The following is a 27,573-nucleotide window of genomic DNA, read 5'->3' on the forward strand; positions in this document are numbered from 1 at the left end:
TCACACACACACACACACACACACACACACACACACACACATACATACACACACACACACGTCTTGTATCGCACATTAACACACACACACACACAAAGTGGCCGTCTCCAGGCCACAAAAAGTCTGACTATCTGGGACTAAGGGGCCAAGACTAAAGGGAGATGTCATCAGAATGAAAGGCGTCCTACAGCGTAGCGGTGGGAGGTTGAGGGGTCTGTGAGAAGGGAAGCCGTGTCTCTGTAAACACATGACCCTCCTCAGGCATCACTCATCTGACTCTCAGACCTGTGTCTAATCTGTCTGACCCTACAGTAGCAGCTCCCCTGCACCGCTGATAAACAGCCTGTCCACACACACACACACACACACACACACACACACTACTTGTGTTGTGATGAACTACTTTTGTGTGTGTGTGTGTGTGTGTAGTGCATGCGCATGCGTGTGCGTGTGTGTGTGTGATAAAGAGGCTGAGGGTCAGCTAGGACACAGAGCTGGCAAAGACAGGGCGGTGTGATAGGCAGCGCTGTGCTCTGGGTGACCTCTGGCTGAGACCTGTGTGGATTCTCCCACAGGCTTTCCCCTTCCCCTCACCCTGCCCACCGAGGCCCCGGAGCTGGCAGTCACAAGGCTGGAGACTCCTTTGAAGGAGGGCCGCAGCACCGTAAGTATACACACAACAAACACACATATGCCCCCGCACGCGCACACACACACACACACACACACACACACACACACACACACACACACACACACACAGGCTAGGGTTAGAGTAACAGCACACACACAACAACATCAATGCACAGCACTGAGGAAAGTCCCTGCACATGCGCGCACAGGCGCACACACACACACACACACACACACACACACACTCCTTACCGGGTATCCTGATGTAGGACCAGCCGTGGCGGGGGTAGAGGGCCATCACGCCCCCCGGGCATTGTGGGTAAAAAGCATTGGCTCGGGTGAACCAATCGGACGCGAGCTCGGGGGAGCCGTACAGGAAGCACTGCTTGGCAGCCACACCCCCTCCGCCCCGCATCACCCGCCAATCGTACTCGGCGCTGCGGTCGTCACAGTAACGCTCCATGGGAACGGCCGTCACCTAGGAAACCAAACGCAGCGGGAGAGAAGTGTGTGACGTCACGTGACATTCGTGGGGGGGGGGGTTCACACACGTTTTCTGAGCCACAACGGAAGGCTGGGCCAGGACGTCTTGACACACAGGTCAGACAGGGTCACAGGTCAGGCAGGGTCACAGGGCTTCTCTTTGATGATAAATACCCTTCTTTTCATGTTTCCCAGGGACGACAGGCCTGTCACCCTGGCGCCTGTGTGGTGCCCGCCTGCCTGCCTGCTCTCTGCCAACACCCACAGGGCCAAACAACAGAGCAGTTGGTAGAAGAGGAGGGGAAGATCAAAGACAGGGGGGGGGGGGCTGAAAATACTGTACAAACAAGTAGCCTATCTACACCATCTCTATCCTGTTTTAGCCAAACTAGGCCAGAGCTCTGCGGCAGTCTAAAAACCCACCCGCCCGGTCCCACCGTGGGTACATTCCCATCTGACAGACCCGTGGGGATCGGCGAAAAGCAGAATGGTGGAAACTAGGGGGAACGGACGAAGGGGAGGGAATGAGGGGTGGGAGAAATATATTAGAAACAAAATGTAACTATCATGGCAGCTGTTGCAGTCGTGTGTGTGTGTGTGTGGGGGGGGGGGGGGGGGGGGGGGCACGGGTAAATAAATACAGACAAACCAAGCAGGAGGCCTTTTTTAGAAGCTGTGTTTGTTTAGAGTGCAGCTGGAAGTCACTGCAGGGGTTCCCTCCACACACACACGGCGCACACACACACGCATGCACACACACGCACGCACACACGCGCACGCACACACACACACACACACACACACACACACAAGTACACACACACACACACACGCACACTGTCTGCCGATAAGGGATGCTCATTGTTGCACGTCTCTAAAGGCAGAATCCCCCCCCACCCCCTCCATTTAGACCACACAGCCTACTCCACTGTCACACTGAAACACACACACACACTCAAACACAAACACAGACAGAGGCACACGCCTTACCCTGGGCACAGCGGTGAGTAGGAACTTGGGTGGTTCGGTGGGCTGGCAGGGCCGTAGGATGGAGGTGGCCGAGCGGCGACTGTGGACCGTCACGTCTGTGTGTCGCACCACGCCTGGCCTGTGGCGGGTGAACACCAGGTCCTGAGACACACACACACAGTGTGTGCAGACGCACGGCAGAAAGCAGAACGTTGTTACTGACGATATGCACAGGTGTTAATGTGTGATCCTAAACGGCTGGTGTTCATCAAAAAAAATATTTCATGTAAAAGAATGTGTGTGTGTGTGTGTGTGTGTGTGTGTGTGTGTGTGTGTGTGTGTGTGTGAGTGTGAGTGTGAGTGAACATGATCATTCCCAAACATTGACAGGTTCACAGCGCCCCCTAGTGTCGGCGCTACGAACATCACCCGTGTCTCTGGTGGCCCTGTGCAGAGAGAGACCTGTGGTTTGCTCCATCAACGTCAAATCCATACCCCCAAATAAAAACACTTCATAAGACTGCGTGTTGAAATCCTAGCGGTTGTCAAGGCAGCGTCAGCCAGGCTACAGCGGTGGGGCTGGTAGGGAGGGCAGAGCGCTGACGCTCAGCGGTGGTGGGAGGGAGGGGGGAGGGGGGCGACGACGACAGTGGAAAAAGCATCCCCCAATGCCAGACGGGTAAGAACGGGGAAGCGGTGGGGGTTGGGATCACAGGGGGAGTCGGGGTGTCTGAGTGTCTAGGGTTTGGATCGCAGCAGCGGGATCAGAAACCGCACGGCACCGTCGAGACCGGCAGGCTAGAGGAATCATGAGGAGGCGGCCTGGATACGACGAGATAGGAGTGAGTCTGAGACTACGCTAAGTTGACTGTGCAGTTTTTTTTTTTGCACCGTCTGGGGGGAAAAGAACAAAGTAGTCAAAACACTGGATCAAATATCCCAAATCGGAGGATGAGCCAGATCTCATGATGCCTAAATTAAATAAAGCAGGGACAACTCTCCAGAAGGGACCACAATAAAGCAGGGACAACTCTCCAGAAGCTTCTGGAGTTCTCATTCAGACTCTTTTTTTCTTTCTTTCTTCTTTTTTAAGCGTCTCTTGCTTCCTTAGTTTAGAGAACACACTCCGGGGGGGTAACCTAAGAGGCTGAGCAGCTGCAGAAAACAAACAGACACGTTTGACTGAGAGAGACAGGGAAGGCTGGGGCTTTGGTCCTGGTGCGTCAGTGCAGTTTGGACCGGTCTGTACGGGCCCTGGAGGCTGAGAGAGGAGAGAGAGTGTTGGGTTCCTGTCTGCGGCCCAGATCAGATCCCAGAGGAGGCAGACTGGGGGCAGAGAACAAGCTGTGTGGAGCCAGAGAGGAGTGACGCTGGGGAGGGTTCAGTTTCACTTCTGTCAGCTTCCTTTCCTCTGAGACACACTCTTGACACACTCGAGACACACACACACACGCAGTGGTAGATTGGTGTGCTTAGGGACCAGTGGAGGGGGCTGATGGGGGGGATGGAGTGGCGCTAAGAGGACTCAGGGGCTTGTGCTTGTGTGTGTGTGTGTGTGTGTGTGTGTGTACACGTGCGAGCGCACAAGTGTGTCTCTTACCTGTAGCACGGGGCTGGTGTGCGTGTTGGGGAAGGCAGTGGGGCGGTTCAACCAGAGGATAAGATCCCTGTGTGACAGACACTGAGTCCTGGGTCCCCCGCTCCCTCCTTCCCCCTTTCCTTCCCTCCTTCCACCCCCCTCTTCTTCTCCTCCTCCCTCCTCGTCGGCCAGGCCCCACAGGCGACGCTGGTGCAGCCGGTACGCTGCCTTCAGGGAGAGAAAGAGGGCTAACCACCTGAGAGAGAGGAGCGGAGAGAGAGTAGAGAATAGAGGAGAAAACATCCTTCAAATGCAGTCATAGCAGTCAGCAGCATCTCCCTCTGTCAGCTACGGTTTGGTAGGTTTCCAATTCAGGAATAATACTCAGATGAAAAGATAAAAGTTCAATAGCTCGAGAGCTGAGAAAGGTCTCTTTCTATAAAATAAATACTTAATTAAATAAAGCGTGTCTTTCTGAGACCCACCTGGCCAGAGTGCCTTGCAGCATGACGTTAGACATTTCGGCCGGTGACACGTCGATGAAGCGTAGGAAGGAGAAACAGCTTCCTTCGTGGTCACCTGGAGGGGAGTGAGGGGGGGAGAAAAGGAGAGGAAACGATTAAGGGCATAGACATTAAGTAGACATCAAAAGGGGTGCTAGCCTGCTAGCTTGTGTTCTGTGTACCGTAGATCATGCTGTACATAGCCCATCGCTATGTATCATAGCCCACACAGCCTGTATTTTTGTATACTTCACTATATATGACATATTTATCATATATGTATCATATGTATCATAGCCTGTAAAATTGCTCATTGTATATAATCTCAATTTATATATACCACTGCACCCAGTCACCATTGTATGACATTGCACATCACGCTACCATTTGCACTTTAATGTATAGATTGCTGTAAATACTGCTGTAAATACTGCTACTTATCACTGCAATATAATTGCTATTTGTTGCACTTCTGGTTAGATGCACAATCATTTCGTAGCATTTTCTTGTACTACTAATGACAATAAAGTGAATCTAATCTAATCTAGCCTAAGACAGTTAACTCTAGACATGTATGTTTCATCTTAACAGCACAGAGGCTCCCTCTAGGCTTGGGCAGTTTTACGGTTAAACCGTAAACCTTGGTTAAAAAAATAGGAAGTTATAAATTGCTATATATAATAAAGGCCTTAAGAGTGTTCCTCCTTCCCTCCATTTCCATTCACACGTGACTTCCACTCAGCCCGTGTCGCACGTATTTACAACTGTCAACAAACTGTCAACTGCAATATAGCAATAATATAGCCATATAGCTTTATATAGCAATATAGCAATAATATAGCAATATAGCTTTATATAGCAATATAGCTTTATATAGCAATACCGGTGACACTTTCTAATGACAATGACCTAGGCAAACAACAAGACTTTACCGGGCGTGCCCAGACCATTACATGCAAAAAACATGCTTGTTCTTCTGTCGAAAAACCTAGAATAGGCTTGAAGAATAGCCTAACTTTGTAGGAAACGCTTTTATGGACGCTTTCGTTACTGCCATTTTTTATAATGATAGTCATGATACCCTAAACTGCGATTAAACTGTAAATCGCGGTATTATTTGGGGACTGTTTAACGGTATCAAAAATTGGAAACCGCCCAAGCCTAGCTCCCTCTCTCCACTTCCATTTCTCCTTCTGCGCTAACGTTAAACAGCTGGTGACAAGTACGTTGCCTGCGGGCGTGTGGTGTGTGTGTGTGGCTTGGTAACAATGGGTTGTAAGCCACTCACTTTTCCTGTGGAAGAGGGACTGCTGTATGTGGTCAGGAGAGAAGGGAGACAGCAGAACCTGGAGCAGCCTGAGACAGAGAGATGACATTTTATGTTACTGACAACAGGAATCCTGAACCATGAACTGTGTGTGTGTGTGTGTGTGTGTGTGTGTGTGTGTGTGTGTGTGTGTGTGTGTGCGTGTGGCAGTGGCAGAACTGACTTGTTCCTGGCCTGATTGAGTGTGTGTATGAGGCCGTGGCGGTAGAGGAACTTGGACATGACGAACGGCCTCAGGGCCATGTGGAAGGGCGAGCGGGTCTCCTGACGCTCAAACAGGTCCGGATGGTTACACACCTACAGGAACACACAGACACACACTTCCCATTAATACACTAAACATATACAATCGAACACACTAAACGTAACTCAGAACAAGCATTAACGACATTAGCAAGAGAACGTTTCCTTTAGTTATGGAGGAAGAAACCATGAAGCCAGTGTCTAGGGGAGCCCCGCCCCTCCAATGGCTGGAGTACCCATCCAGAGCGTACACAGAAGCCGTTGAGTTGCACGTCAAGTATAAGTCAACGTGGACCGGGGCGGGCACCGTGCCTACCTTCCTGAACTGCATGACCAGGTTCATGAGGGAGGAGGTGGTGGTGTGGGCCTGCTGGGAGGAGCCCATGGAAGACTGCAGCAGGTCCTCTATGGAGATCTTGTTCCGCAGGGCTCGGTACAGCAGCCTCTGTCTGCACGTCAGCTGGCAGTAAGTCAGGATCTCGATCTGTCGAGAGGAGAGGGGGGGGGGGGGGTTCGACACAGAGAAGAGAACAGGCAAACATATTCAGTTGGCCATCTTGTTTCTTTGGCTCAGGGCGAATACATGGAGCACTAACTACACCATAACCGCTGACCTAGAAAGGCAAAAGAGAGAGTGAGAGAGCGAGACAGAGCGGGAAAAGAGAGAGAGGAGAGAAGGAGAGAGAGTGAGGCAAATAGGGGAGAGCGAGGGAAAGTGAAGAAGACAGATGCAAGGGGGTGTAGTGAACCCTGTCATTCCACTGCCTCTGTACATTTCATCACACCTCCCAAGATGTGTGTGTGTGTGTGTTCCTAGGATCCAACATCTGTCAAGAGGCTCCGCCAGCACTAGCATCAGTCATCGGCTTATTATAGTATTTCCTGTGTCACGAGGAGGAGGGAAAGAGGGATGGGTGAGGGGGTGGGCGGTGGGGGTGGAGAGAGAGAAAGCAGAGCTGGAAAGAGGAGGAGGAGGATGAGAAGGGGGGTTGGAGAGAAGGAATAGGGATGGAGAGAGAGAGAGAGAGAGAGAGAAAGGTAGAGAACAGAGAGGTAAAAGCACAGCACCTTGTCTGAGAGCTCGTTCTCCACATCCTTCTTGATTCTCCTCAGCATGAAGGGCTTCAGGATCATGTGCAGGCGGGACAGCTGGTCTAAACACAACAACAACAACAACAACAACAACCAAACATTCACTGACACATTACGACGACTGACGCATAGACGATTCACTTACACAAACAGATGTTTTTGTTGTAAGTCGCTTTGGATAAAGGCGTCTGCCAAATGCCAAAAATGTAAATGTACATTATGCTACAAGAACAGACAGGAGTGAAAAGCTGAAAAGGCTTTTCTTTCATGGAAAGAGATATTGAATATGATTTTAAAAAATAATAATCCATCTCTAGGTTGGTCTTACTCTCGTCGATGGCGGATTTGTTCTCGGCGTGGCTCTCGATGTCCTTGGAGAACCACTCGTTGAACTCCTCGTGGGAGTCGAACAGGGTGGGCATGATGAAGTGGAGCAGGGCCCACAGCTGAGACGTGGAAATAAAAAACAATAAATACGACTGTCAGCATACACACGGAGACGGGCCGCACACGTAGAACGCTGTGCTTACACACACAAACAGACAAGCCAGCAGACAGACAGACACACGCGCACGCACACACACGCCTCTCACCTCTGCCATGGTGTTCTGGATGGGAGTCCCGGTGAGCAGCAGTCTGTTCCTACACTGGAACTGCAGGAGGATCTTCCAACGAACACTGAAAACACAGAGAAACATGCTAAACACCCACACTGGCCTAAATCAACTACCATACAGCTAACACCTATCCAATCCCTTCACGTCGGTGAACACTGAAGGGATAACGGCCGATTTAAACTTCTGTCGAATTTACGCCTAGCCTACGTAAGGGGTCTCCAAGTTTATAGTTCTACGTTGGTCCGCGGACCGCGTCGCGTTGGTCGGTGTACTTATAGCGGCATAATAGTGATCAAAAAACGTATTTTTGTTATGCTTGTTGTAAAGAAAATGTCTATAATGCATTGAAATGACAGTAAATTAAGATAATAAGATGGTTATCAGACATTTTCAAATCTTTATTAATAAGTAATTACAGAAAAAGTAAATGACATTTCTGTCATGACTTCCGCATTTACGAGAGAGTCGGAATGTGACGCTACCAAGCGGACCAATCACAGTTCTTATAGATAACTTAACATTAAATGTCTATCATAAATATAATTTAAACCCAACGAACAGCCATGGGGCTCCCTGTAACTAATCATTTATTTCTAAATAAACAGGATTGTACATCTCGTAAATGTGAATCGCGCTCCTTATAGGAAGGCTGTGCCTGACGCTTCCATAGGGCGCTCTACTCAAAGCGGCATAATAGCGATTTTTTTTGTTGTTATGCTGGTTGTAAATAAAAGTTCTATGATGCATTGAAATGACATTAAACTAAGATAATAAGATGGTTATCATAATTTTTCAAATCTTTATTAATAAGTAATTACAGAAAAAGTAAATGACATTTCTGTCATGGCTTCCGCATTTTGGCCGATGAGAGAGTCGGAATCTTGTCGGAATCATGTGCTACCAAGCATCGGGGTAGTGGTGGTCTAGTGGATAGTGAGTTGGACTTGTGATCGGAAGGTTGTGAGTTCAAATCCCGCCTGAAACCACACCACTACTAGTGTGCCCTTGAGTAAGGCACTTAGCCCTCAGTTACTCCAGGGGGAATGTCCCTGTAATTCGTAATTGTAAGTCGCTTTGGATAAAAGCGTCTGCTAAATGGCAAAATTATTAAATTTAAAATTAATTACCAAGCGGACCAATCACAGAGCTTACGGTTGCGTAGAAACTGACGCGTACTTACATTTTTGGAGAGGTGCGCGTTAATCTACGCCGTAGGCTACGCAAGGCTACGCGGGCCTACGCAAGCTACGCCGTAGCCTACGCCGTCGATTTTACGCAGGAGCGTAAACTGGGCTTAAGGGTCAATAGAAGGGACTAAGAGTTGAAATGGAAATGGGTAAATGTATCTGTGAATAGTAAATTGGTTAGGTTCGGTCTTGTAATTGTAACTGTGTCAAATCCCTGAAATAGAAGGGACTAGGAGCTGAAATGGAACTAGGTCCGTGTGCCTGGAACCAACCATGCCGCTGCGTTACCTGGTGCTGCTCTTCAGGGCCTGGGCCTCGTCCAGGACCATGTACTGCCACTTCACCCGCTGGAAATACTTCACGTCCTGAACCACCAGCTGGTAACTGGTGATCACCACATGGAAGGGAGCGTTCTGGGTGTAAAGAGTTTTCTGAAGAGAGAGAAAGTGAGTGGAAAAGGGGGGGGGTATAACTATTTTGACCCGGTACTCTCCAGCTCCAAACCCAATATGGTGGTACGGACATCATTGGCTCACCTGGCTCCAGAACTTCCTGATCACCTTGCGGTCGTGAGGGTTCCCCCAGTACGGCAACACCTGAAGTACAAACATGAAACAGTGTTTCGTACGAAGTTATACGTTTCCTTATCCAACTATAGTTTTCCTATACAACTGAGCTTTTTATATTCACAACAAGTTCAGTCAGAGAGGAACTTTGTACACATTGACCTTTTAAAATCATTTCATCACTGTTTGGACCCAAAACACATCTTGAACTTTGACTGAATTGTTGAAGTGAGATGTAATGCATAAATATTTGACCATAAGTCACTCAACACAAACAGGGGTAGATTCCATTGTTTTGGGTCGCGGTCTCCTGCCCTCTGTTGTACAGTTATGGATTCTTATCTTCAGGTTGTGAAATATGGCCTGTTAACACCTCATTAGCAACATAGGCTGGAGTTGATTTACTGTCTGCCACACCAGGAGAGGAAAATGCCCAAATGATGTATTTACAGTGTGTGTGCATAGCAAAAATGACATTGCATCGTGTGAACTGTGTATGAGAAATGAGCGAGCCATAACCGTACATGTCCACACCAGCGTGCCTGCCCCTCTACTACCATTACTCCTATACTACAATACTGCCCCCTATAGGACAGTCTTAATCAGACTCACACCTCTCTCTGAGCTGAGGTACATTTCCTCTTTTGAACCCACTGAACCGATCAGACCTTCTCACAAATCAACAGTTTCATTCAACTAGTTTACATTTGTGAGAAGGTCTGATCGGTTCAGTGGGTTCAAAAGATACAAAAGAAAGAAAGAAATAAACAGTAAAGCTGAGTATTGAAATATGTCACATCCAGGTGCATCCGCTGGTGGCGGCAGCAGTGAGGTCCTACTCACCTTGAATTTGGGCACAAAGCGGGTGAACTCCTGATGCCAGTTGTTGAGTGTGGAGGCAGGGGAGATGATCAGGAACGGACCCCAGATGTTGTCCTTCTGTGAAGGGACAAGAGAGGGAAGTGCACTCGGTCAGTCAACAGGACAGGTGTGTGTGTGTGTGTGTGTGTGTGCGTGCGTGTGTGAATATACTGTTATTTTGTGTAACACACACACACACACACACACACACACACACATATATATATATATATATATATATGTGTGTGTGTGTGTGCGTGCGTTAGCACAAAGAAACAGGAAACACTAGGCTTTGAGGCTTGCATATCTTCCTGTGGGATGCCGCTCTAACTTCATGGGCACAAATTCCCCAATTTCCAACACCTCAGAACCAGAGAGACCAACAGAGGCAGCTGGAGTGTTCCACATGATTATCATTATTCAGCAAATCAGATGATTTATTTTCGACTCGTCAAAAAACAAGACCGCAAATATTCCAACAGCTGCGAGCCGAGGCAGAGACGGAGGTCTCTGTGGAGGATGCAGGTGCAATGAACAGTCGTTCTCTCAGATCCTTCCCTATATCATATACACCGTAGTAGAATGACAATCAAAGGCTCCGTGTCATCACTCCGATTTCACGGTTTGGAAGGAATCTGGGTAAGGCTCAGAGGGTCATTGGGGTCCTCTGTGGTTCAGTCGGTAGAGCACGGCGCTAAAAACACTTAGACCATATATACTTAAAAATGTATGGACTTACTGCAATGTCAGTCGCTTTGGATAAAAGCATCAGCTAAATGGCATATATTATTATTATTATTATGATTAATTATTATTATATTAAGGCCCAATAAGGTTTAGACTGTTTCAAGACCTCCTTGTACACTCTTACCTCTGCCAGATGTGCCAGCAGGGCGATGCTCTGGACAGTCTTCCCTAGCCCCATCTCATCAGCCAGGATACCGTTGATGCCCTGCGGAGAAGACAAGACGGGACGTCACATGGTATAACCAAGATATGTTATTACTTTATCAAGATGACAGGGTGTGACTGGTAAGTGAAGTGCAAGTGTACCGGAGGAGGCAAGTCAAAAAGGAGGAGGAGGAGGTGGGACAGAGCGGCAGAAGAGAAAAGGAGGGATACAAGAGGAGGGAGGATAGTGGATGATTTCTGAAAGTGAACTCACCTGCTCGTAGAGGTTGGCTAGCCAGTTCATGCCTTTGAGCTGATAGCCCTTGAGCTTGCCGTTGAAGATGACGGGTTGGGGGATGTCTTCCCCCGCCTGGATGGATGGGTTGGCCAGGCTGTAGCTCTCCCCGAAGCCGGACCCGGACCCAGAACCAGACCCGGACACGCCGGCCACATGGAGGGAGGCGCAGCGGCTGTCCTTTGCCTCGTCGTCAAACAGGCGGGTCTACAGGGAAGACACTTGAACATGAACGAAGCGAAACAAGAGAGACAGTGCGAGAGAGAGAGTGTGTGTGTGCGTGTGTGTGTGTGTGTGTGTGTGTGTGTGTGTGTGTGTGTGTGTGTGTGTGTGTGCGTGCGTGCGCTCCACTTACTCTAGCCTGGTGGATCTGGTAGGCCTCTTTGGCATTCCTCAGGGCCTGGGACTTGTAGTATTCACTATCTGTGACCACAACAAACCAATGTGCATAGTTGTCACGGCCAACCACTAGGAACCCCCTTTACTCTCAATGTCCAACCGAATGACCTTGACAACACTGTTGAGAGTCAAAAAACAGACGTCCTTACCATAGTCCTCCTGTCCAACATTGACCATGACCCCTCCCCCGATGTCGATCTGCCTCTGGGACGAGGTGTCCTCCAGCTTGCTGAGGATATCCTCCGCCCCCGGATCCTCCTCGTTGGCCTTGCCCCCCATGAAGTGGGCGTACAGCTCCGTCTGGGTGATCAGGAAATTCAGCTTACGTTGCTGACGCTTTGCCTGAAAAAAAGACGTCCTCATACTGTTATTGTAGATGTTACATCAAAGTTTCACTCCAACTGGTGTTGCCGTCGACAGCCATGCAATGGTGATTCTAAGTCCTCTCCAACCCCCCCTGCCGAGCCTTAAGAAAACCCAACACATGTCGCCGAGACCTACCTCTCTCATCTCCTCGTCCAGTTTGCGTTGTTCCAGAGCCTCCTTCTCCGCCCTCTTCCGGTGCTCCTTCTCCACCTTCTCGTACTTCTTCCAGTAGAGCATCATCTCCTTGGTGAGGCGGCGGGCGCGAGGCAGGGTCTCCTTACAGTTCTTCTGGGCCTGGATGGCCGCGCGACGCACCTCGCGCATGCACTGGTGAGCCAGCTTTTTGGCGTTGGTGAGAACAAAGTTCTTGGCTGAAGCTTTCTGCTTAAACGCCTGTGGGGAAAAGACAAGGGACAACATGTTGAAAGTAGCAATTTGCAGCGAGTATTTACAGCAATTCCTCATATCGATACAGCAACATACAAACTGTGTACATGTACAGAAGTCAACCACTGGTCAGACAAGTGGTGATTACCGAATCAGCATACCTTGGGGTTCTCTTTCTTGGCGATGGTGAGCCACACTTTACGTCTTCTGGCGTTCAGCTGCTCGACTGTCAGGTGTTTCTTCTTCAGCATGGGCAGAGGGGCATCGTGGGAGAACTTAGCGAAGATCTTGGTGACGTAAGGACGTCCCTCGCCCGAGAATTCCCCCTCCCATCGCTTCTTCTTCTTCTTCACCTTCTTCAGTTTGCCTGAAAGAAGGAAAAGCAGGAGACAGAAATTATTTGAAATCTACCTTAACTTTGCAAAACATTTTTTGTAACTGTTATAAACACATTCCCTGTGTTTGTTGCCCTTACCCTTGAATTTCTTCTCATCTTTGATTTTCTTCTTCTTGGGGCCCAGCAGGTGGCGCTGTTGTTCATAAAAGGGGTCATGGGTGGAAAGGAGGCCTGTGCTGTAGTACTGGTACTGTTGGAGCTAGGAGAGGGTTACACATAGAGGGACAAGTTCAGACTGCTGTAGAATGGTGGTTGTACTCACTCTCTGATGGCTATGTGTTATTATATTGTTATGACAACATGTAATTACAAAGTGTGCGTGTGCGTGTGAGTGCGCGCGTGCGTGTGTGTGTATGTGCACCTCTCGGTCTGAGTGGAACTTGCTCTGGTGCTGCCTGGTGAACTGGTGCAGTCTCAGCATATCCTGCAGCTCCTCCCGGGACAGACAAAATTCAGAGTCCTCTGAGTCTGTGTCCGACTCTGTGGTGTCGTCACTCAGAAGAATACCCTGCAAGAGGAGAAGGCAGAGTGAGGAGGATGGAGACGAAGGGGATGTACTTAACGTTACTGAAACTAGTCCATGGGAATACCTTGAGCCATTTCCTGCTCTTCTTCAGCTTAGAGAAGTTATAGAGGCTGACTTTGTCTGCTTTTTGTTCTGTGGAAAGAACAGGAAGGTTAGAGTAACCCTACACTAGCAGTGCATGTTGACAGTGAGGTCATAGTTCACTATGAGAGTGAGGGGCATGGGTGAGAGTAGGCTAATTGGATGCGAGCTAAATGAATGGGTGAGGGTGACAGCATCCGAGAGTATGGATGGCTTTTATTACTGTGGATAAAAACGGCTAGACGTAGCATTGTCTCACTGAGGCCCACCTTTGCCTTGCAGCAGGGCTCCGTTGAGGGTGTCACCCTCTGTTAGCCCCTCCTCTGGGTCCAATGACTCCTCCTTCACCGTCAGGCCTGTGTGCTGATTGGACGGCCCCAGAGAGGGCCCCTCCCCCAAACCACCATCGCTGTCATCACTGTCATCACTACGATATGACAAACATCCATACATAAGCCCCAGAGACATCCCAGCTATCCAACACATCGTCTATTCCCGGCTTCTGAAATGTGCCCAGCGTCAACCCCTGAGGTACGCACAGCCCATAGAAATAAAATTGTCTGAATGGATTAATTTAGAGCCCGGAGAAGGCCATAACAACTAAGAGATACATAATATACATTAAAAAATACATGGAAGAGACATAATTATGAATCAAACATTGTTAATAGACAATGTGGCCACTGGTCCACAAAATGAAGGAATGTATCTAGCCTACCTGGATAAGTCTCTGTTGAAGACAGAGGCGGTCTGGTGGAGGAAGCTGTCGAGCCTCAGGGATCTCTCCAGGTGCTGAAGGTGGATAGGTTTGGCCAGCCCAGAGCTACACCCTGCCCCATCGCCCTGTCCTGACGCCATACAGGAGAGAGATGCCTTGGCCCAACGGGGCAGGTAAACTCACTGGAATAGAGAAAAAAGAGAGGGGAGTGATGGGTAAGAAAGGGAGGGAAATTGGATGTGTTTATTATGTTAGACTTTATAGACGCCCCTCCCCAAATCATTGCAGTACTATGTAAACTTGATAGACAATCACCTTTTGAATATGGGATATCATTATCCACAACTGCAATACTGACACTCAATTCCAAGGAAAACCTGAAAGGGTAACACAAACACACAATGAGACATATCAGCAATCTGGGTCTGCACAATGTACCAATGATAGCTGTCAAAAACAAACTATTCAGCTTATTGCCCTGTGGACAAAAATAATGATATCATGCTGCCAATGTCATACTTTATATAGAAAAGGGACTTGTGGGTCCTGTATACCCTATCCCCTGGGTTAGGACTGAGCTTAGGGAAGGGGTATTTGTGCACTTTGCCCCTAAAGCACTTTAACCTATGGACATATAGGCCTACAATAAAATGGTTAACTAGTTTACAATTAGGTTGACTGTCTTTGCATCCTAAATGGTCCTCTGAAGCTATAGCTTAACAGGCCCACATGGTTTGGAAAAATAAAATGAGAATGGGAATGCATGCTTTGATGCTCATCAACTGACAAATTAGCCAATAAGAGGCTAAATTGATATCACAACATATTAGCCTACCGGTACTATTATATGATTGGCGTGATATATCATGTCAACATTGGAATGGTTCCATCACTCAACAGCACACTGTCATTGGGAGAAGCTACAGTACTTTGAAGATCCCAAGGGAGAGTGTTGATAGGTTAGGAAACTAGGTCTCACAATATTTCACTGATACATGACAGGTTAATAACAATGTGATTTTATCATTCATACCCAGTGGATAGGTGGGGTGAGTTATATACCTTAAGCACAGCTTGAACATCTAATGATGATGAATGATGATGATCATTTGAAGGCTAAGGATGTGTCAGGATCAGACTATGATGAATCAATATGATGAATCAATATGAAAATGATAATAGTTTTTATAAAAGAATAATCAAGCGACAGTGTGATTAGGTCTCAATGTTCCATGTCTGTGCAGTGGCCAGTGACAGATCAGAGCAGTGATCGAACAAGCTAGCTTGCATAATAGAATGCATGTCTTGCCAATGCAGCAAGTGCCAGTAAAAGCTGTCAAACAAAGTCCCTGGACAGAGAGCCAACATAGCGTAGCTAGGTAACTAGGCTGGGTAGTAACTGTTGTGTGCAAAGCTGTTTAGCGTGAGAATGAGCATCTGTCTAACTACTACTGGAGTAGCATTAGCGGTGGGCTCGCTAACCTTGGGTGACATATACAGATGCTATTGCTAGCAAGCTAGCTACACACACGATTCGATATTAGAGAGGGTCATGTGTGCAGCTACTATATGGCAGCTAGCTACAGTGTTATTACACAGTAGTTACATTGGGCACTGACTGGCAATGTGGGGTGCACGAATTTCTCCTCGGGTGAGCCTATGCCAGTTTGGACTTAATAACAGCCCTTTGTTACATTTGAAAGGCTAGCTGTCATTCTTGATGTGTTTTGTCCTTGCAATAGGCTAATTATCTAGCCAAGAAAGTTCCCTCTCACTATTTGAATTTTTCAAAATGGGTTATGTCTCTTTAAGGCCACCGCCTCCCTGGACAATAGGTCTTTTAGTAATAAAATACATTTCAGAAACGCATAGCAACTTTAGCTGTGGGTGCGAGGCCTGCTATGCATCTCCCGAGCCTCTCGCCTGATTGCCTAGGCACGAGGGCAGCCTCAGAAGCCTCCCGTCTCGGATCCCCGCGTTCTAATTCTTTCTCCCTCCCGGCCATCTTCCCCCATTGCTCCCTCACCATATTTCACTTCTTAGCACTTTCTCACCTTGGGCCCGTGTCCCCGTATTCGCTCTCTCGCAGCTGCTGCCGACTCACAGTTCTCTGACTCCCAAGATGGCGGGTCTAGGCAACGAGCGAGTCTGTGAGCTTTGGGTCGACAGCAGCGGAGAGGCGGCCACTTTCTGTAACTGAGAGAGCAGGGACACGGCGCCATGGCGAGGGTAGAGCAAGGAACAGGCATACCAATCAAGTTCAGAGAGGGTGGCGATTTCCTATTCAGATGTTTAAGCGAATACGTGTGGTTGTAGATGACCACAAACATTGCAATAAGTACTTTAGTATTAGCTGTGTTTAGAATAGGTTGTTAGTACATATTTGTATGATTTCTATAATATTATCGTACGCCGTCCGATTTCTATTGGTGGAGTCTGATAAACACGAAGATTCCCGAGCTACATGTTACGTCACTCAAAGGGAAACCCGTTACAAATATCGCGAGCCTGTTACATTGTCGGGAACAATGTATCGATTGGAGCATGATTTCATACAATGTTTATTATTGCCAACAGGCAGATGTGTTACAAAATAACAATTCACTGCATTATCAACGATTCCCTAATCTTGGGTCCCGCGGATGCTCTACGTGTGTAATGCTTTACTTTATTCCATTTCCATATAGTCCCTTATTCACTGTGATATCAGATCCAATCAAAACTGATGGTAAAAGAAAACACAATAATGGTAAAAGAAAAAAAAAATCCTGACATGATAAGCATTCTGCATTGACAAGGAGACCAGGAACCACTAGTCTAGAATAATCAGAGTAATTCCCTATCAAGATTAGATATATGTAGCCTACAGTTTGCAGACACTTTTATCCAAAGCGACTTACACATGCATTTGTCTAAAGTAAGTGAATTATCTATACATCAGTCATCATATGACAAAACCAATGCTAGGACCAGGTGCCATTGGCAGTCACAAGATTTACCTTTAAAAAATGTTTTTATATATATATTATTATTATTATTAAGATTAGATGAACTGTACTAGACATCTCTCACCTTGACCCATAATAAATCAAATTGAAGACTGGCAATATAAGATACCTATTACTCTATGATAATGCATGATGCCACCTGAGCTTCGCCAATTAATCAGATTTACAAATTAATTAATATAACCTATTTGTTGATGTTACTCATCATTGTCAGCACAAGCATTAGAAACATGGAATAAGAGTCCTGATAGAGACTTGTAGATTGTTTATTTTCAAAAGCGCATGTAGCAAACATAGATGTCAAATAAGTGCAAAAACAGAAAGAAATTGCCAGCAAAAGTACTCAGGAAAGAAGTTATTTTCATTCAGGTGAGAACTATAACACAATTATGTGTACAGTATTTCTTACTTACATACATAACACAACACTATCAAAGTCACCAGCTAGTGTCTGAGTCAAGATTATAAATATCCATTCAATTTGAGAAAAAATGTCAAAGCTCATGTTAACTCTGACAATGTGAGCATAAAGATAGTGTAGTGTGAGCCAGAAATTACATGAGAGATTTAACTGACCAGGGTTGACATTGCCTCAGTGCGGTTGAAGACTTACAAAGCAACTCAAATGCGTTAACAGTATGTAGGTTGACATTTGAGATATAAGCTCAGAAGAGAGAGCTGGTGTTCTTCTGTATCCTCCAGTCAGCATGGGTCTGTATAGCCATAACATTGCAATCAGTCATTACTGACTACAGTACCCATAATAAAAAGCTAATGTTTATTCGACATCCACTGTTACCCCCTAGATGTTCTCAACTTAGGTTGGGCACAAAGGCCTGTGATTCAGCATCAAGCATCAACACCCACATTTTCTGTTAAAACCAAATCAGGCCAAAGCAGTTTAAGGCAGGGGGCAACAGACACAGGTGAGGGGAGGGCCCACCCTACCTAAGTAATGATTGGGAAATCCCATCTCAGACTGTGGGCCGATATGTTCATTGTCCATGTCAGACTGAGAAGCCTCTTCAGAGCCAGCTCAACTTCTCTTCCTCAAACTTCCCCGGGTCGATGAACGGCTTATCGATCGACTTTATCATGAGCTCGCCGCAGTACACACACTCGCAGGCGATGATGTCATCAATATCCGACTTGATCTGCACCCTGCTGACGCTGGCACTTGCCTTGCCGAGGCTGGCAGTGTCGCTCTCCTCCTTGGGGGCTGGTCGGTGGCGGGACTTGGACGTCTGGGTGGCTGCAGCCAGCTTCTTCTGCAGCTCCTCCAGACGACTCTGCTTGTAGGCCGACAGGTGAGGGCTGACCTCCTAGAAGGAGATGCAGAGATGTCATTATCACCAAATGAACAAGCCGTCATATACTGCACTTTTACATACAGACAGCACGATATACTGTAAAGAATTATTATAATAATAATAATAATAATAATAATAATAATAATAATAATAATAATATACAGTGGGGGAAATAGGTATTGAACATCAACATTTTGTCCAGTAAATGTATTTCCAATAAGCCTATTCAAGTGACATTTGCAAATAGATTTGCAAATCTAAACATTAAAGTCCATATGTAAATAAAGTTATGTGTAATAAAGTGCCCCACTGTGTATATATATATATATAAAAATACAATAAAAAAGTACAGAGAATCAAATTAAAATGACAAAAAAAGCCTAAAGTGAAATGCAGCAATAGCAGCGTCCCTTTCCCTACCTGGAAGAGACAGTCATAGTGGAACATGTGTCCACATAGGAACAGATAGAAGGGCCGGTTGAGCAGGGGGAAGTCGCAGGCGGCACACATCTCCTGAGACTCCACCACGCCATATTTGTTCCTCATCTCCTGGATGTCCTCGCGGATGCGCTTGGCGCTCTCCGTAGCCTCCTCCATCTCCTGCTTCAGCTCCTCAATGTGCTGGTTGTACTCCTCCAGAGAGCTGCAGATGGCCTCCTGGAATGGATAGATGGATGGATGAATTTGTTGATATAAAATATAACATTGGTCACATTATTGTACAGTTCCATTTCAGCTGGTAAGTACAAAGAATTTAAGGGTGGATACTTTTTCATACATTTCAACACAATTTTCAATGACAATTAGTGTTGTATTTTATCTTAGCACTTTCCTAGATACATAGCATACTGTAAAATAAAGCAAAATAGATTCATTAGATTATTGTAGAATAAAGCAACAAAATCCTGGCTCCTAATGAAAAAAAGAAGCGAAGAGGACCTTGAAGTGGTCAATGGTGACAAAGTCAGGGAAGAAAGGAAGGATGTCCTCTATCTTGAGCAGGTTGCAGCTGGAGAGACAGTTCATAGCTTTCTTCACGTCCTTCTCCTCCTGAACAACGTGACGGGCGATCTTCAGCCAAAGCTTCTTCCTCAGCTCCTCGTCATCCTCAGGCAGGTCCGCACATGACTTTGCCAAGTCCACATCCACCTGTGTGCAAAAGCATGGGTGTGGGTTAAGGGCAGTGGCGTAACGAGTCTGCTTGGGCATCATTGTTTCTCTCTCAGTGATTGTTCGCTAGCTAGCCTGATTGTTCACTGGCTAGATGTCTTCTTCATCTGTGCGGAATGTGGACGCGCAGTAACGTTACGCACGTCATGTGTCAAACATAACCCCAAATTCCTCTTTTGTAAACGCGGTTTGTACATTTTTTTAACATCAAATCACCCGGCATTAATCCTTATTTAAATTTAATTTAGAAATGTAACATTGAGGTATTAGTATATATTAGTAGTTTATATTGTAGAGACTCAGTGCTTGAGATCCTATCATGAATATGATACGATAGTTCGAGAGCTGTGGGACCCACATGACTCTGGGCCCTAATGCAGCTGCATTACCTGCATATATGGTAGTTACGCCACTGGTTAAGGGATATATAGCATATGGCATTTGAAGACAATTTTTTGTCACTGTATTACATTTCTTGTCACTGTAATCTATTTATATACCGTACTTCCAGTCCTCTATCAATGAACTCTACATTTATATTTCCCAGGCAGGGCTTGATATTAAGCTTTTTCAGGTACTTGTCTGAGAGCTCAAGTTACTTGTCCAAATACAAAGATTTTGAATTGAGAAATGAGAAAAGCAATATAGTGCAAATAACGCTCCACCCCTCCCTCCCCAATGGAAGCAATGTCATTTGCTAGCTTTTGGATAGTCTTCCTCCAGCCCCCTCCTAAACTAAAGGGTTGAATCCTGGCTGACAGTTTCGTTGACCAGCCTCAAATTGACTGCCTCAAATTGTCCAACTCAATAGAAACTTTCTCAGGCTCTTAGCTTCAAATAATGCCTTTGTCGGTGTTGTGCCGTTTTCCGACTACTTGTAAACTATTACGTATTTAAATGCTCTCGTAGTTCATTATCGTGGATGTTATAGCATACATTGTTGGCTGCCTATCACTAGTGCCATTATGAAGTTGGCACTGTGATGTGTTCGTCTTAAAACTCCAAACCTAAAATATACGATCGCATCGAACTAAATGAAAATAATTTGATTCATAGAGAAGAATCAAATACGCGTTCACACGAATGGCACTAGTGATAGGCGACCCACAATCTACACACTATAACATTGACGATAATGAACTACAAGAGAACTTAAATAGGCAGCGAGAATGAGGCGTGGCATAGCTTGCTAATAAATGTTTTACTATTCAGATCAGAAGGAAGAATTCATTTACATATTGATTTCTTTTTTTGTTTTGACTTGTCCGTCAGACAACTGTAGGAGGATGTCCACTTGTCCGAACATAAAATATACTTGTCCCGGACATGCCTTAATGTCGAGCCCGGCCAGGACTGAGCCACTGTACTCACTTGCAAAGCGAGATCCACAGCCTCTTCATACAACTCCATGATCTTATAGACGAGGACACAGGCCTGGAGGTAGCCATGTTCAGCGCACAGTCTGAGGGCATACTTCAGGTCATAGTGGATCTCAGAGGCATGAGTCCCAGCCTGTTCCAGATACCACAGCAGAGAGTCAGACTTGTACTTGGCATACAGAGACAGCAGGTAGTTATGGATGGCCTCTTCGGTCACAGTGAGCTGATATACACAGAACTCCATATAGCGGATGGTCTCGTTGATCTGCTGAGTACTGCCCATCTGGCTATAGTTCACCAGAGCTGGGATCAACTTCTTTGGGTCCAGCCGGTTCCCCATCTTGATCCAGGCGTCCACCACTTTTTTGGGGATGTGCTGCATGAGGACCGGGGAGAATTTATAGAACAGCTTCTCGTCACAGTGCTTGGACAGCACCTCTAGGGCGGCGCTGTAGTCGTCATGCTGGCAGTGGTGGGAGATTACCCTCTCGTAGTCCTGCATGATGACTGAGAAGTAGACCATGTCGTCCACGTTGCCATGGCTAGCCAGCAGGTCGTAGATGGTTGTACGGTTGTTATAGAGACACTCCTTGTGCTTGGCGCTACTGAGGAAGTGTCGGAACTCTTCACGCGTTTCTTGGAAGAGAGTGGTTTTACCGTCGTTGGTTTCCAACAGACCCAGGCGGTTCAGGTACAGCTCAGTTAGCCAGGTGACCAGAAGAGTAATCTGGGTCCTCTCACTTTGTTTGAGGTTGTTCAGCTTCTTCAACAAGAACTCCTTCAGGGCCTCTTCTTGCTTAGCCTCGATGAATTTAAGTGCTATCTCCTCAAAGTAGTTCTGCGTTAGGGCATAGCACTTAGCGCTCTCCAGGTAGCGTTTGTTCAGGAAGCAGTGCTCGGCTTCCTTAGCCAGTACCATGTCCATGCACTCGGGGCGGTCCCGGCAGTACTCCTTGGCCAGGTCAAACTTGTTCATGCTCATGTACATCTGCCACACGTCCCTGGCCTCCCGCTGGATGTGGTAGCGGAAGACGGCCTTCTCTGTGTAAATCCAAACCAGGCCACCAGCTGGGTCTTTGATCATCTTCTTGAGGGTGCCAAATTTGTCAGGGAACACATCCTCGTACACCACCTGTCCGTTCAGGGTGCAGATGGCCTTGACGCGGTCAGGCAGGAGCAACAGGAAGTGGAACTGGGTCAAAACGATGGAGATGGGCTTGTTGAAGCTGAAGTCGATGTCTGTGGTGTACTCCCACACCTAATAGATTGAGAGACAGAGAAAGAGAGAGGTTGTTTCTGTTATTGTTTTGAAGCATCAACACACACATGATAAACAGCACCAATGAGATTAATTAAGAGTACAGTACCTGCACATCACTCAGGAGTGAGTCAAGCCTCACATAGTCCAGTTGGCCGTACAGAACTCCATTACCCATCATCCATGCGAAGGCCTTGGGACAGGAGCGCAGCTTGGAGGTGTAGAAGGTGATCTCACTGTAGCCCATGTTGCATGGGAACTCCTGGAAGCTGGGCAGTAGGTCCTGGTTCTGGGTGAAGATGGAGCTGAATCCCTGCTGTTCTGAACCCTCCGCTACCCGGCCCACAAACTGGAACAGCCGTTTACGCGTCGTGGCGATGATGAAGTACTTGGACTCCAGGCCTCGTTCCACCTCCAGACAACAGACTGGAGCAGGCTTCCCATCCTCCTCCACAGAGTGAACCTGTCTCAAGGATGGGCAGTATTTCAGTTACATATTCATTATAAGATGAGTAATAAGTAATGCACTTGTATTTCCAAAATAGTATTTTTTATTATGTAGGAATAGCGGGTTCTAAATGTTTGAGTGAGTGTAATCAAGACTGTGTATCGATACCTCAGCATTGATTCATTTGGACTTGAAAAGCTTCCAACATTTCACACATTTATCCTTGGGATATCATGTACTTTGTCTAAATGGGTTTTGCCCAATGCCCATCCCTGACCTGTTTGAAGTACTGATCCGGGTTGGTGTTGAACAGGCTGCCCTCCGAGGCGGAGATCTCAGCCTCGAAGATGATGCCCTGGTTGGTGCCCACTAAGACAGGCCCGGTGTTGGTCTCAGTGCCCAGGAGCTTGTTCCAGCCCACGCTCTCTATGAGGTGGCCTCGCCAGCGTGACAGGCTGCGCACCTTCTGGGTGTTTCTGTTCAGGTAAAGGCACTCACTGGTGCTTAGGCTGATCACTAGGTGAGACCCTGCAGAGAGAAGGCTGTTACTCTTATGTCAGGGTGTTATTGCCGTAAAATAACCATGCAATGCAAAAAAAGGAAATTATTTAATTTCAGTTATATTTACTTAGTATTAACAAACCATAACCTTAAAAGGAATTTCTGGCCCATGTTTTATTACCATGTTGCCGCTGTATATGTCTCTGTATGCGCTCTTGCGCTGAAGTATTTGATTGGTCATATATTTGTGTGTATGCATTGTCTTAATTACACTACTTAAAGCTGAGAGAAAGAAGGCAATAATTAAAACCAAGAGAAAGAACACAATCGTTCATTTGGGTTTCTCATAATGATAATTACTGCTCATTACCATTTGTGAATTGGAGTCGGAACACAAAACATGGTTAATCATTAACAGTTTGGGGTAATTAGATTAACACCGGACAATGGCCTGTGTGAATACTGCCATTAATTAACTGTGAATACACGACCAAGAAAATACTGCATTATCCCAGCAACTGTGATATGAAACATGATCAACTGTGAATTGACTTGAGAATTACCACTTAAGCTGTTACTGGAAAAGTAGCCTAGTAAGGTGTTTATTGTCCATTCTCAGTGTGCTAACTGTCACCATGACCATGACACATCGCCATCTCTCGCCATCTCCCAATGACATTCCCACATTCCTCTCACCTGTTGGGTCTAGGAACAGTTTGTGTACTCTGCTGTCATCTTTCCTCCCCAGCTCAATCTGGTTGGGCTGATCTGGCTTGGCAAGGTCAATCCTGTAAGGAAAGAGGGGCGTATTGACTGTTGTTGCAGAGGCAGTTAATCCATATATCTAGGCTAATTGTACAATGCATGCATAATCAAAACACTGCACTTTGTGTCAGACAAAACATGGACAACATGTATCACGCCATGCAAAAAATAGGGCTACTCCCTCTACCATCAATGCCATTTGAACCGTTAACAGATCACCCTGGATAGTTATCAATCATGATTACACCTAATTCCATCACTTTGCAATCACAACTATGATCACTTTCAGCCATTTAACAAAGGGGAGATGAATAGCCTACAGCCTTGTAGTGCGTGGTGTTGGGGAAGATAATGTTACATACCTCAGAAGTGTGTCCTTCCCCAAACTCATACATAGCTGATTGTTGCACACTGCAAAGTGATTGATCTTTTCAGGAGGTGAGAAATCGATCCTTTGCTTGTTGAATATCGGCTTCTCCTCCTCCAGTCTCACATTGACGAACCCTGGGTCAAATCGAAGGCTACTGTTATCAGCATACAGCAATGACACTCACAATAAACATTCAAACAAGCTAAATAGGTGAGAATACTGTATATGCAATAGAGTAAACAGGAATGAGAAGGAACACCCTGCCAAAAGGCCTTAGCCTGCATGCATAGACGGAGTACCTGAGTGAGATAGCCCAATGTTGGCAGCGGACAGGCGGCTGTGCTGTTGCACCGAGTGCCTAGTCTGTGAGTCCTCGTATTCATCCAGAATAGAAGCCATTGCCAAACGTTATCTGAAGGCGAGAATAACACCCGATTGCTAAAATGACAGATCATGCGATGATGACATGACTGTAACCTACTGCACAGACAGATACTTCCGCCGCTAGTAAGCTAGCTAGCTAAACTAACTATCCGGTCAGCTTTCGCAAGCTCATGGGACCCATTCAATCGTATGCAAGATGCAATTTCTTGGAATTACGAAATCATTCTATCTACTGTACATTAAAGAACTGCAATTTGCAATTAGAGCGATCTACGGGCGTACATAGGATGCGAAACTTGCAGCTTCCGAACAACAAACGTACAAGGCAGGACCAGTCAGGTGATGCACGGTATCATGTGATTGAGAAGAGTCAACTAGCTGTAGTTTGATCATTTGCCACTGGGAGGCGCAGCTGCTCCATTTTTTTGTAGAAAGAGGTATACAGAGGTATCCAACGGTAATACAACCACATTAAAACGATATACAGCCATAATTGATACGAATATTTAGCAATTATTGTCATGACTATACATTGTTAGTTGTTCAAAATATGCAACCATCGAACATCTTCTTTTTTAAAATATTGTTTAAGATATGCAACCATCAAACATATATTTTTTAGAAAAAAAAACATTATTATACATTATTTTGTTTTATAGTTGGAATTGTCCTATCAATATGCACCTGCCATGCCATGGCAACTGTACACATGTACTACCAAGACCACCTGAAAGAAGACACCTTTCCTTTGCTGGGCGATGGGCGTGCCTCTATGCAAATCACAACCTGTTGGAGCGGAACTTGTCTAAAAGCCCGAGCGTGTGCGTCATTCAGAAGACAGCAAGGTGATGATCGAGCAGTCAGCAAACACGTGAACACGGCGCTTCAGGTATCTCACAAGTCGGAATCAAGACTCCCAAGCGCTATCACATTTTTAAACATTAATCGTTGGACATGCCACCTCAAATGGATTATTGCTATCAAGAATCCCCAAGAGTCCCCTCTGACTGTGGTCTGACCGAGTCGGACGGTCTGGAGCCAGAGACCATCAGCTGTATGCTCGTCGGGGATGGAGCTGTGGGGAAGACCAGTATGATAGTCAGCTATACTTCTAATGGATATCCCACGGAATATAATCAGACCGGGTTTGATGTCTTCTCTGGTAAGTAGAGAGATCATACAAACACGTATATTAATCTATAACCATTGTAATAATGAACTTATTGCAAATGTGAGTATGGAAATGGTTATATCATTGAGTATAAAAACCTCAAATCAATGGTCTTAAAAGCTATAGATATTGTAATATGATCTGAATTTATTTCACAAATTATTTTGGCTATGGAAATATAGTTTATTTTAAAAAATGAACCGACCTTTTACAGAACGTCTCAAATAATGTGAGCCTGCCACTATAGCTTTGACATCTCGAAGATATTGACTTGTGAATTAATTGTATAATTGTCTGTTCCTCTACAGGTCAGGTACAAGTAGAAGGAACACCAGTAAGAATACAGCTACTGGATACAGCTGGACAGGTAAGAAAATTATGCTCTTATAAGTCTAAATTCAGGCTGGTTTTAAAGATTTTGGGATAGACCGTTTGTGATACTAAATTTAGGGCTGAAAAATGAATCTACTAAATTAAATTGTCACCCATGTGTGTGTTGTATAACAAATAGCAGTTGCGGTATATAGCAGTATATATATGTATATATATATATATATATATATATATATATATATATATATATATATATATACATACGGTATATAGTAGATAGACCCTCACCCACACAGTGACACTGAAAAATGAATCTACTAAATGAAATTGTCACCCCTGTGTGTGTTGTATAACAAATATACAGTATATACTGTATATACGGTATATAGTAGATAGACCCTCACCCACACAGTTCTCAGTAGACTAACCTGAACTCTCTCTCCCTTGACATTTCAGGAAGAGTTTGATGACTTCCGGTCTCTCTCCTACGCTCAAACAGACGTCTTCCTCCTGTGTTTTAGCATGGTTAACCCTGCTTCCTTTCACAACATCACCAAAAAGTGGATCCCAGAAATCCGGTCCTACAACACCTCCTCGCCAATCATCCTGGTGGGAACCCAGTCGGACCTCCTATCCGATGTCAACGTCCTCATCAACCTGGACCGCTGTAAGGTCAAGCCTGTCCTGAGCTCCAGGGCCAGGAGCATGGCGGAGAAGATCAGGGCCTCGGACTATGTGGAGTGTTCCTCTCTGACTCAGAAGAACCTGAAAGAGGCGTTCGACGCTGCAATCTTTGCTGCCATCAAACACAAAGCTGGCAAGGCCAAGAAGAGGAGGCTCTCGTACAGACGCACCAAGGCCTTCTCCAAATGCAGCTGGAAGAAGTTCTTCTGCTTTATCTAAATGTCTCGCTGACCAACCCCATGGGTCCTGGACAGAATTATTTATTAATTTATAAAGACTTATATAAAGAGCATTGGAATCACAACAGTGGGGAATGAATGAATGGTCTATGCAAGAGCTATGTATATACTGCATACAATTCAATGGGACTAACAACAGTTCACTCCTGGAGACAGCAGTATGGTTAAACGGGATACTCTCTCTTAGCCAAAGGGTCTGTGATGTGGTCTCTGGGCTGGTCTCTGATGGCTCTTTCTCTGTGGGTTGAGCAGTATTGATTACATCAAAACCTGGCACAGTATCATGCTTGATTACTCTTGTTAGCAGATAACACGTCTTATGCCTATAACAAAAGTATACACATTCATAGTTCAGATCATAGATCTGAATACATAGATTGTATTCTGTGTCTATGATTTTAGCCAACCAAGAAGAAAGGTTACTAAGGCACAC

General features: G+C 46.0%; 3 protein-coding genes across 3 annotated transcripts in view; 1 reads left to right on the forward strand and 2 right to left on the reverse strand.

Annotated features, from left to right (window-relative positions):
- The window catches only part of ino80 (INO80 complex ATPase subunit), a 33,514-nt gene extending 18,213 nt beyond the window's left edge, over positions 1 to 15,301 (reverse strand). The window contains exons 1-26 of the mRNA XM_080534835.1: positions 15,183 to 15,301; positions 14,436 to 14,497; positions 14,121 to 14,302; positions 13,672 to 13,829; positions 13,386 to 13,453; positions 13,157 to 13,303; positions 12,874 to 12,994; positions 12,560 to 12,765; positions 12,147 to 12,404; positions 11,795 to 11,987; positions 11,602 to 11,669; positions 11,226 to 11,453; positions 10,932 to 11,012; positions 10,043 to 10,138; positions 9,170 to 9,229; positions 8,922 to 9,064; positions 7,423 to 7,507; positions 7,158 to 7,275; positions 6,806 to 6,891; positions 6,054 to 6,221; positions 5,658 to 5,791; positions 5,456 to 5,523; positions 4,150 to 4,243; positions 3,686 to 3,920; positions 2,107 to 2,247; positions 886 to 1,111 (exon numbers count right to left, since the gene is read on the reverse strand). Coding sequence (XP_080390961.1) covers positions 886 to 1,111; positions 2,107 to 2,247; positions 3,686 to 3,920; positions 4,150 to 4,243; positions 5,456 to 5,523; positions 5,658 to 5,791; positions 6,054 to 6,221; positions 6,806 to 6,891; positions 7,158 to 7,275; positions 7,423 to 7,507; positions 8,922 to 9,064; positions 9,170 to 9,229; positions 10,043 to 10,138; positions 10,932 to 11,012; positions 11,226 to 11,453; positions 11,602 to 11,669; positions 11,795 to 11,987; positions 12,147 to 12,404; positions 12,560 to 12,765; positions 12,874 to 12,994; positions 13,157 to 13,303; positions 13,386 to 13,453; positions 13,672 to 13,829; positions 14,121 to 14,260 — 3,322 coding nt within the window. The 5' untranslated portion in view covers positions 14,261 to 14,302; positions 14,436 to 14,497; positions 15,183 to 15,301. The remainder of the gene's footprint in view (positions 1 to 885; positions 1,112 to 2,106; positions 2,248 to 3,685; positions 3,921 to 4,149; positions 4,244 to 5,455; positions 5,524 to 5,657; positions 5,792 to 6,053; positions 6,222 to 6,805; positions 6,892 to 7,157; positions 7,276 to 7,422; positions 7,508 to 8,921; positions 9,065 to 9,169; positions 9,230 to 10,042; positions 10,139 to 10,931; positions 11,013 to 11,225; positions 11,454 to 11,601; positions 11,670 to 11,794; positions 11,988 to 12,146; positions 12,405 to 12,559; positions 12,766 to 12,873; positions 12,995 to 13,156; positions 13,304 to 13,385; positions 13,454 to 13,671; positions 13,830 to 14,120; positions 14,303 to 14,435; positions 14,498 to 15,182) is intronic.
- A 2,112-nt stretch (positions 15,302 to 17,413) lies between these two features.
- Positions 17,414 to 24,952, reverse strand: vps18 (VPS18 core subunit of CORVET and HOPS complexes). The gene is made up of 9 exons (XM_080532119.1): positions 24,629 to 24,952; positions 24,322 to 24,463; positions 23,891 to 23,982; positions 22,971 to 23,221; positions 22,355 to 22,708; positions 20,980 to 22,245; positions 19,378 to 19,587; positions 18,859 to 19,095; positions 17,414 to 18,450 (listed from the first exon to the last, which is right to left on the reverse strand). Exons 1-9 carry the CDS (start codon positions 24,726 to 24,728, stop codon positions 18,154 to 18,156), a joined length of 2,949 nt encoding a protein of 982 aa, XP_080388245.1. The 5' UTR covers positions 24,729 to 24,952; the 3' UTR covers positions 17,414 to 18,153.
- Positions 24,953 to 25,667: 715 nt separating this feature from the next.
- Positions 25,668 to 27,120, forward strand: rhov (ras homolog family member V; the record flags this gene model as incomplete). The annotated part of the gene is made up of 3 exons (XM_080535401.1): positions 25,668 to 25,875; positions 26,193 to 26,251; positions 26,674 to 27,120. The coding sequence occupies 3 exons, from the start codon at positions 25,668 to 25,670 to the stop codon at positions 27,118 to 27,120; spliced, it is 714 nt and encodes a 237-aa protein (XP_080391527.1).
- Positions 27,121 to 27,573: the final 453 nt, after the last annotated feature.

Source organism: Nansenia antarctica, assembly GCF_963989245.1.
Source record: "Nansenia antarctica genome assembly, chromosome: 1".
NCBI lineage: Eukaryota > Metazoa > Chordata > Actinopteri > Argentiniformes > Microstomatidae > Nansenia > Nansenia antarctica.

What these genes read in the sequence shown, in the direction of transcription:
- vps18 (XM_080532119.1), bottom strand. Translation starts at nt 24,728, where the DNA reads ATGGCTTCTATTCTGGATGAATACGAGGACTCACAGACTAGGCACTCG. An exon ending in GGGAAGGACACACTTCTGAG is followed by an intron (nt 23,983 to 24,321) that starts GTATGTAACATT and finishes CTTTCCTTACAG; the next exon opens with GATTGACCTTGCCAAGCCAG. An exon ending in TCACCATTGACCACTTCAAG is followed by an intron (nt 19,096 to 19,377) that starts GTCCTCTTCGCT and finishes TATCCATTCCAG; the next exon opens with GAGGCCATCTGCAGCTCTCT.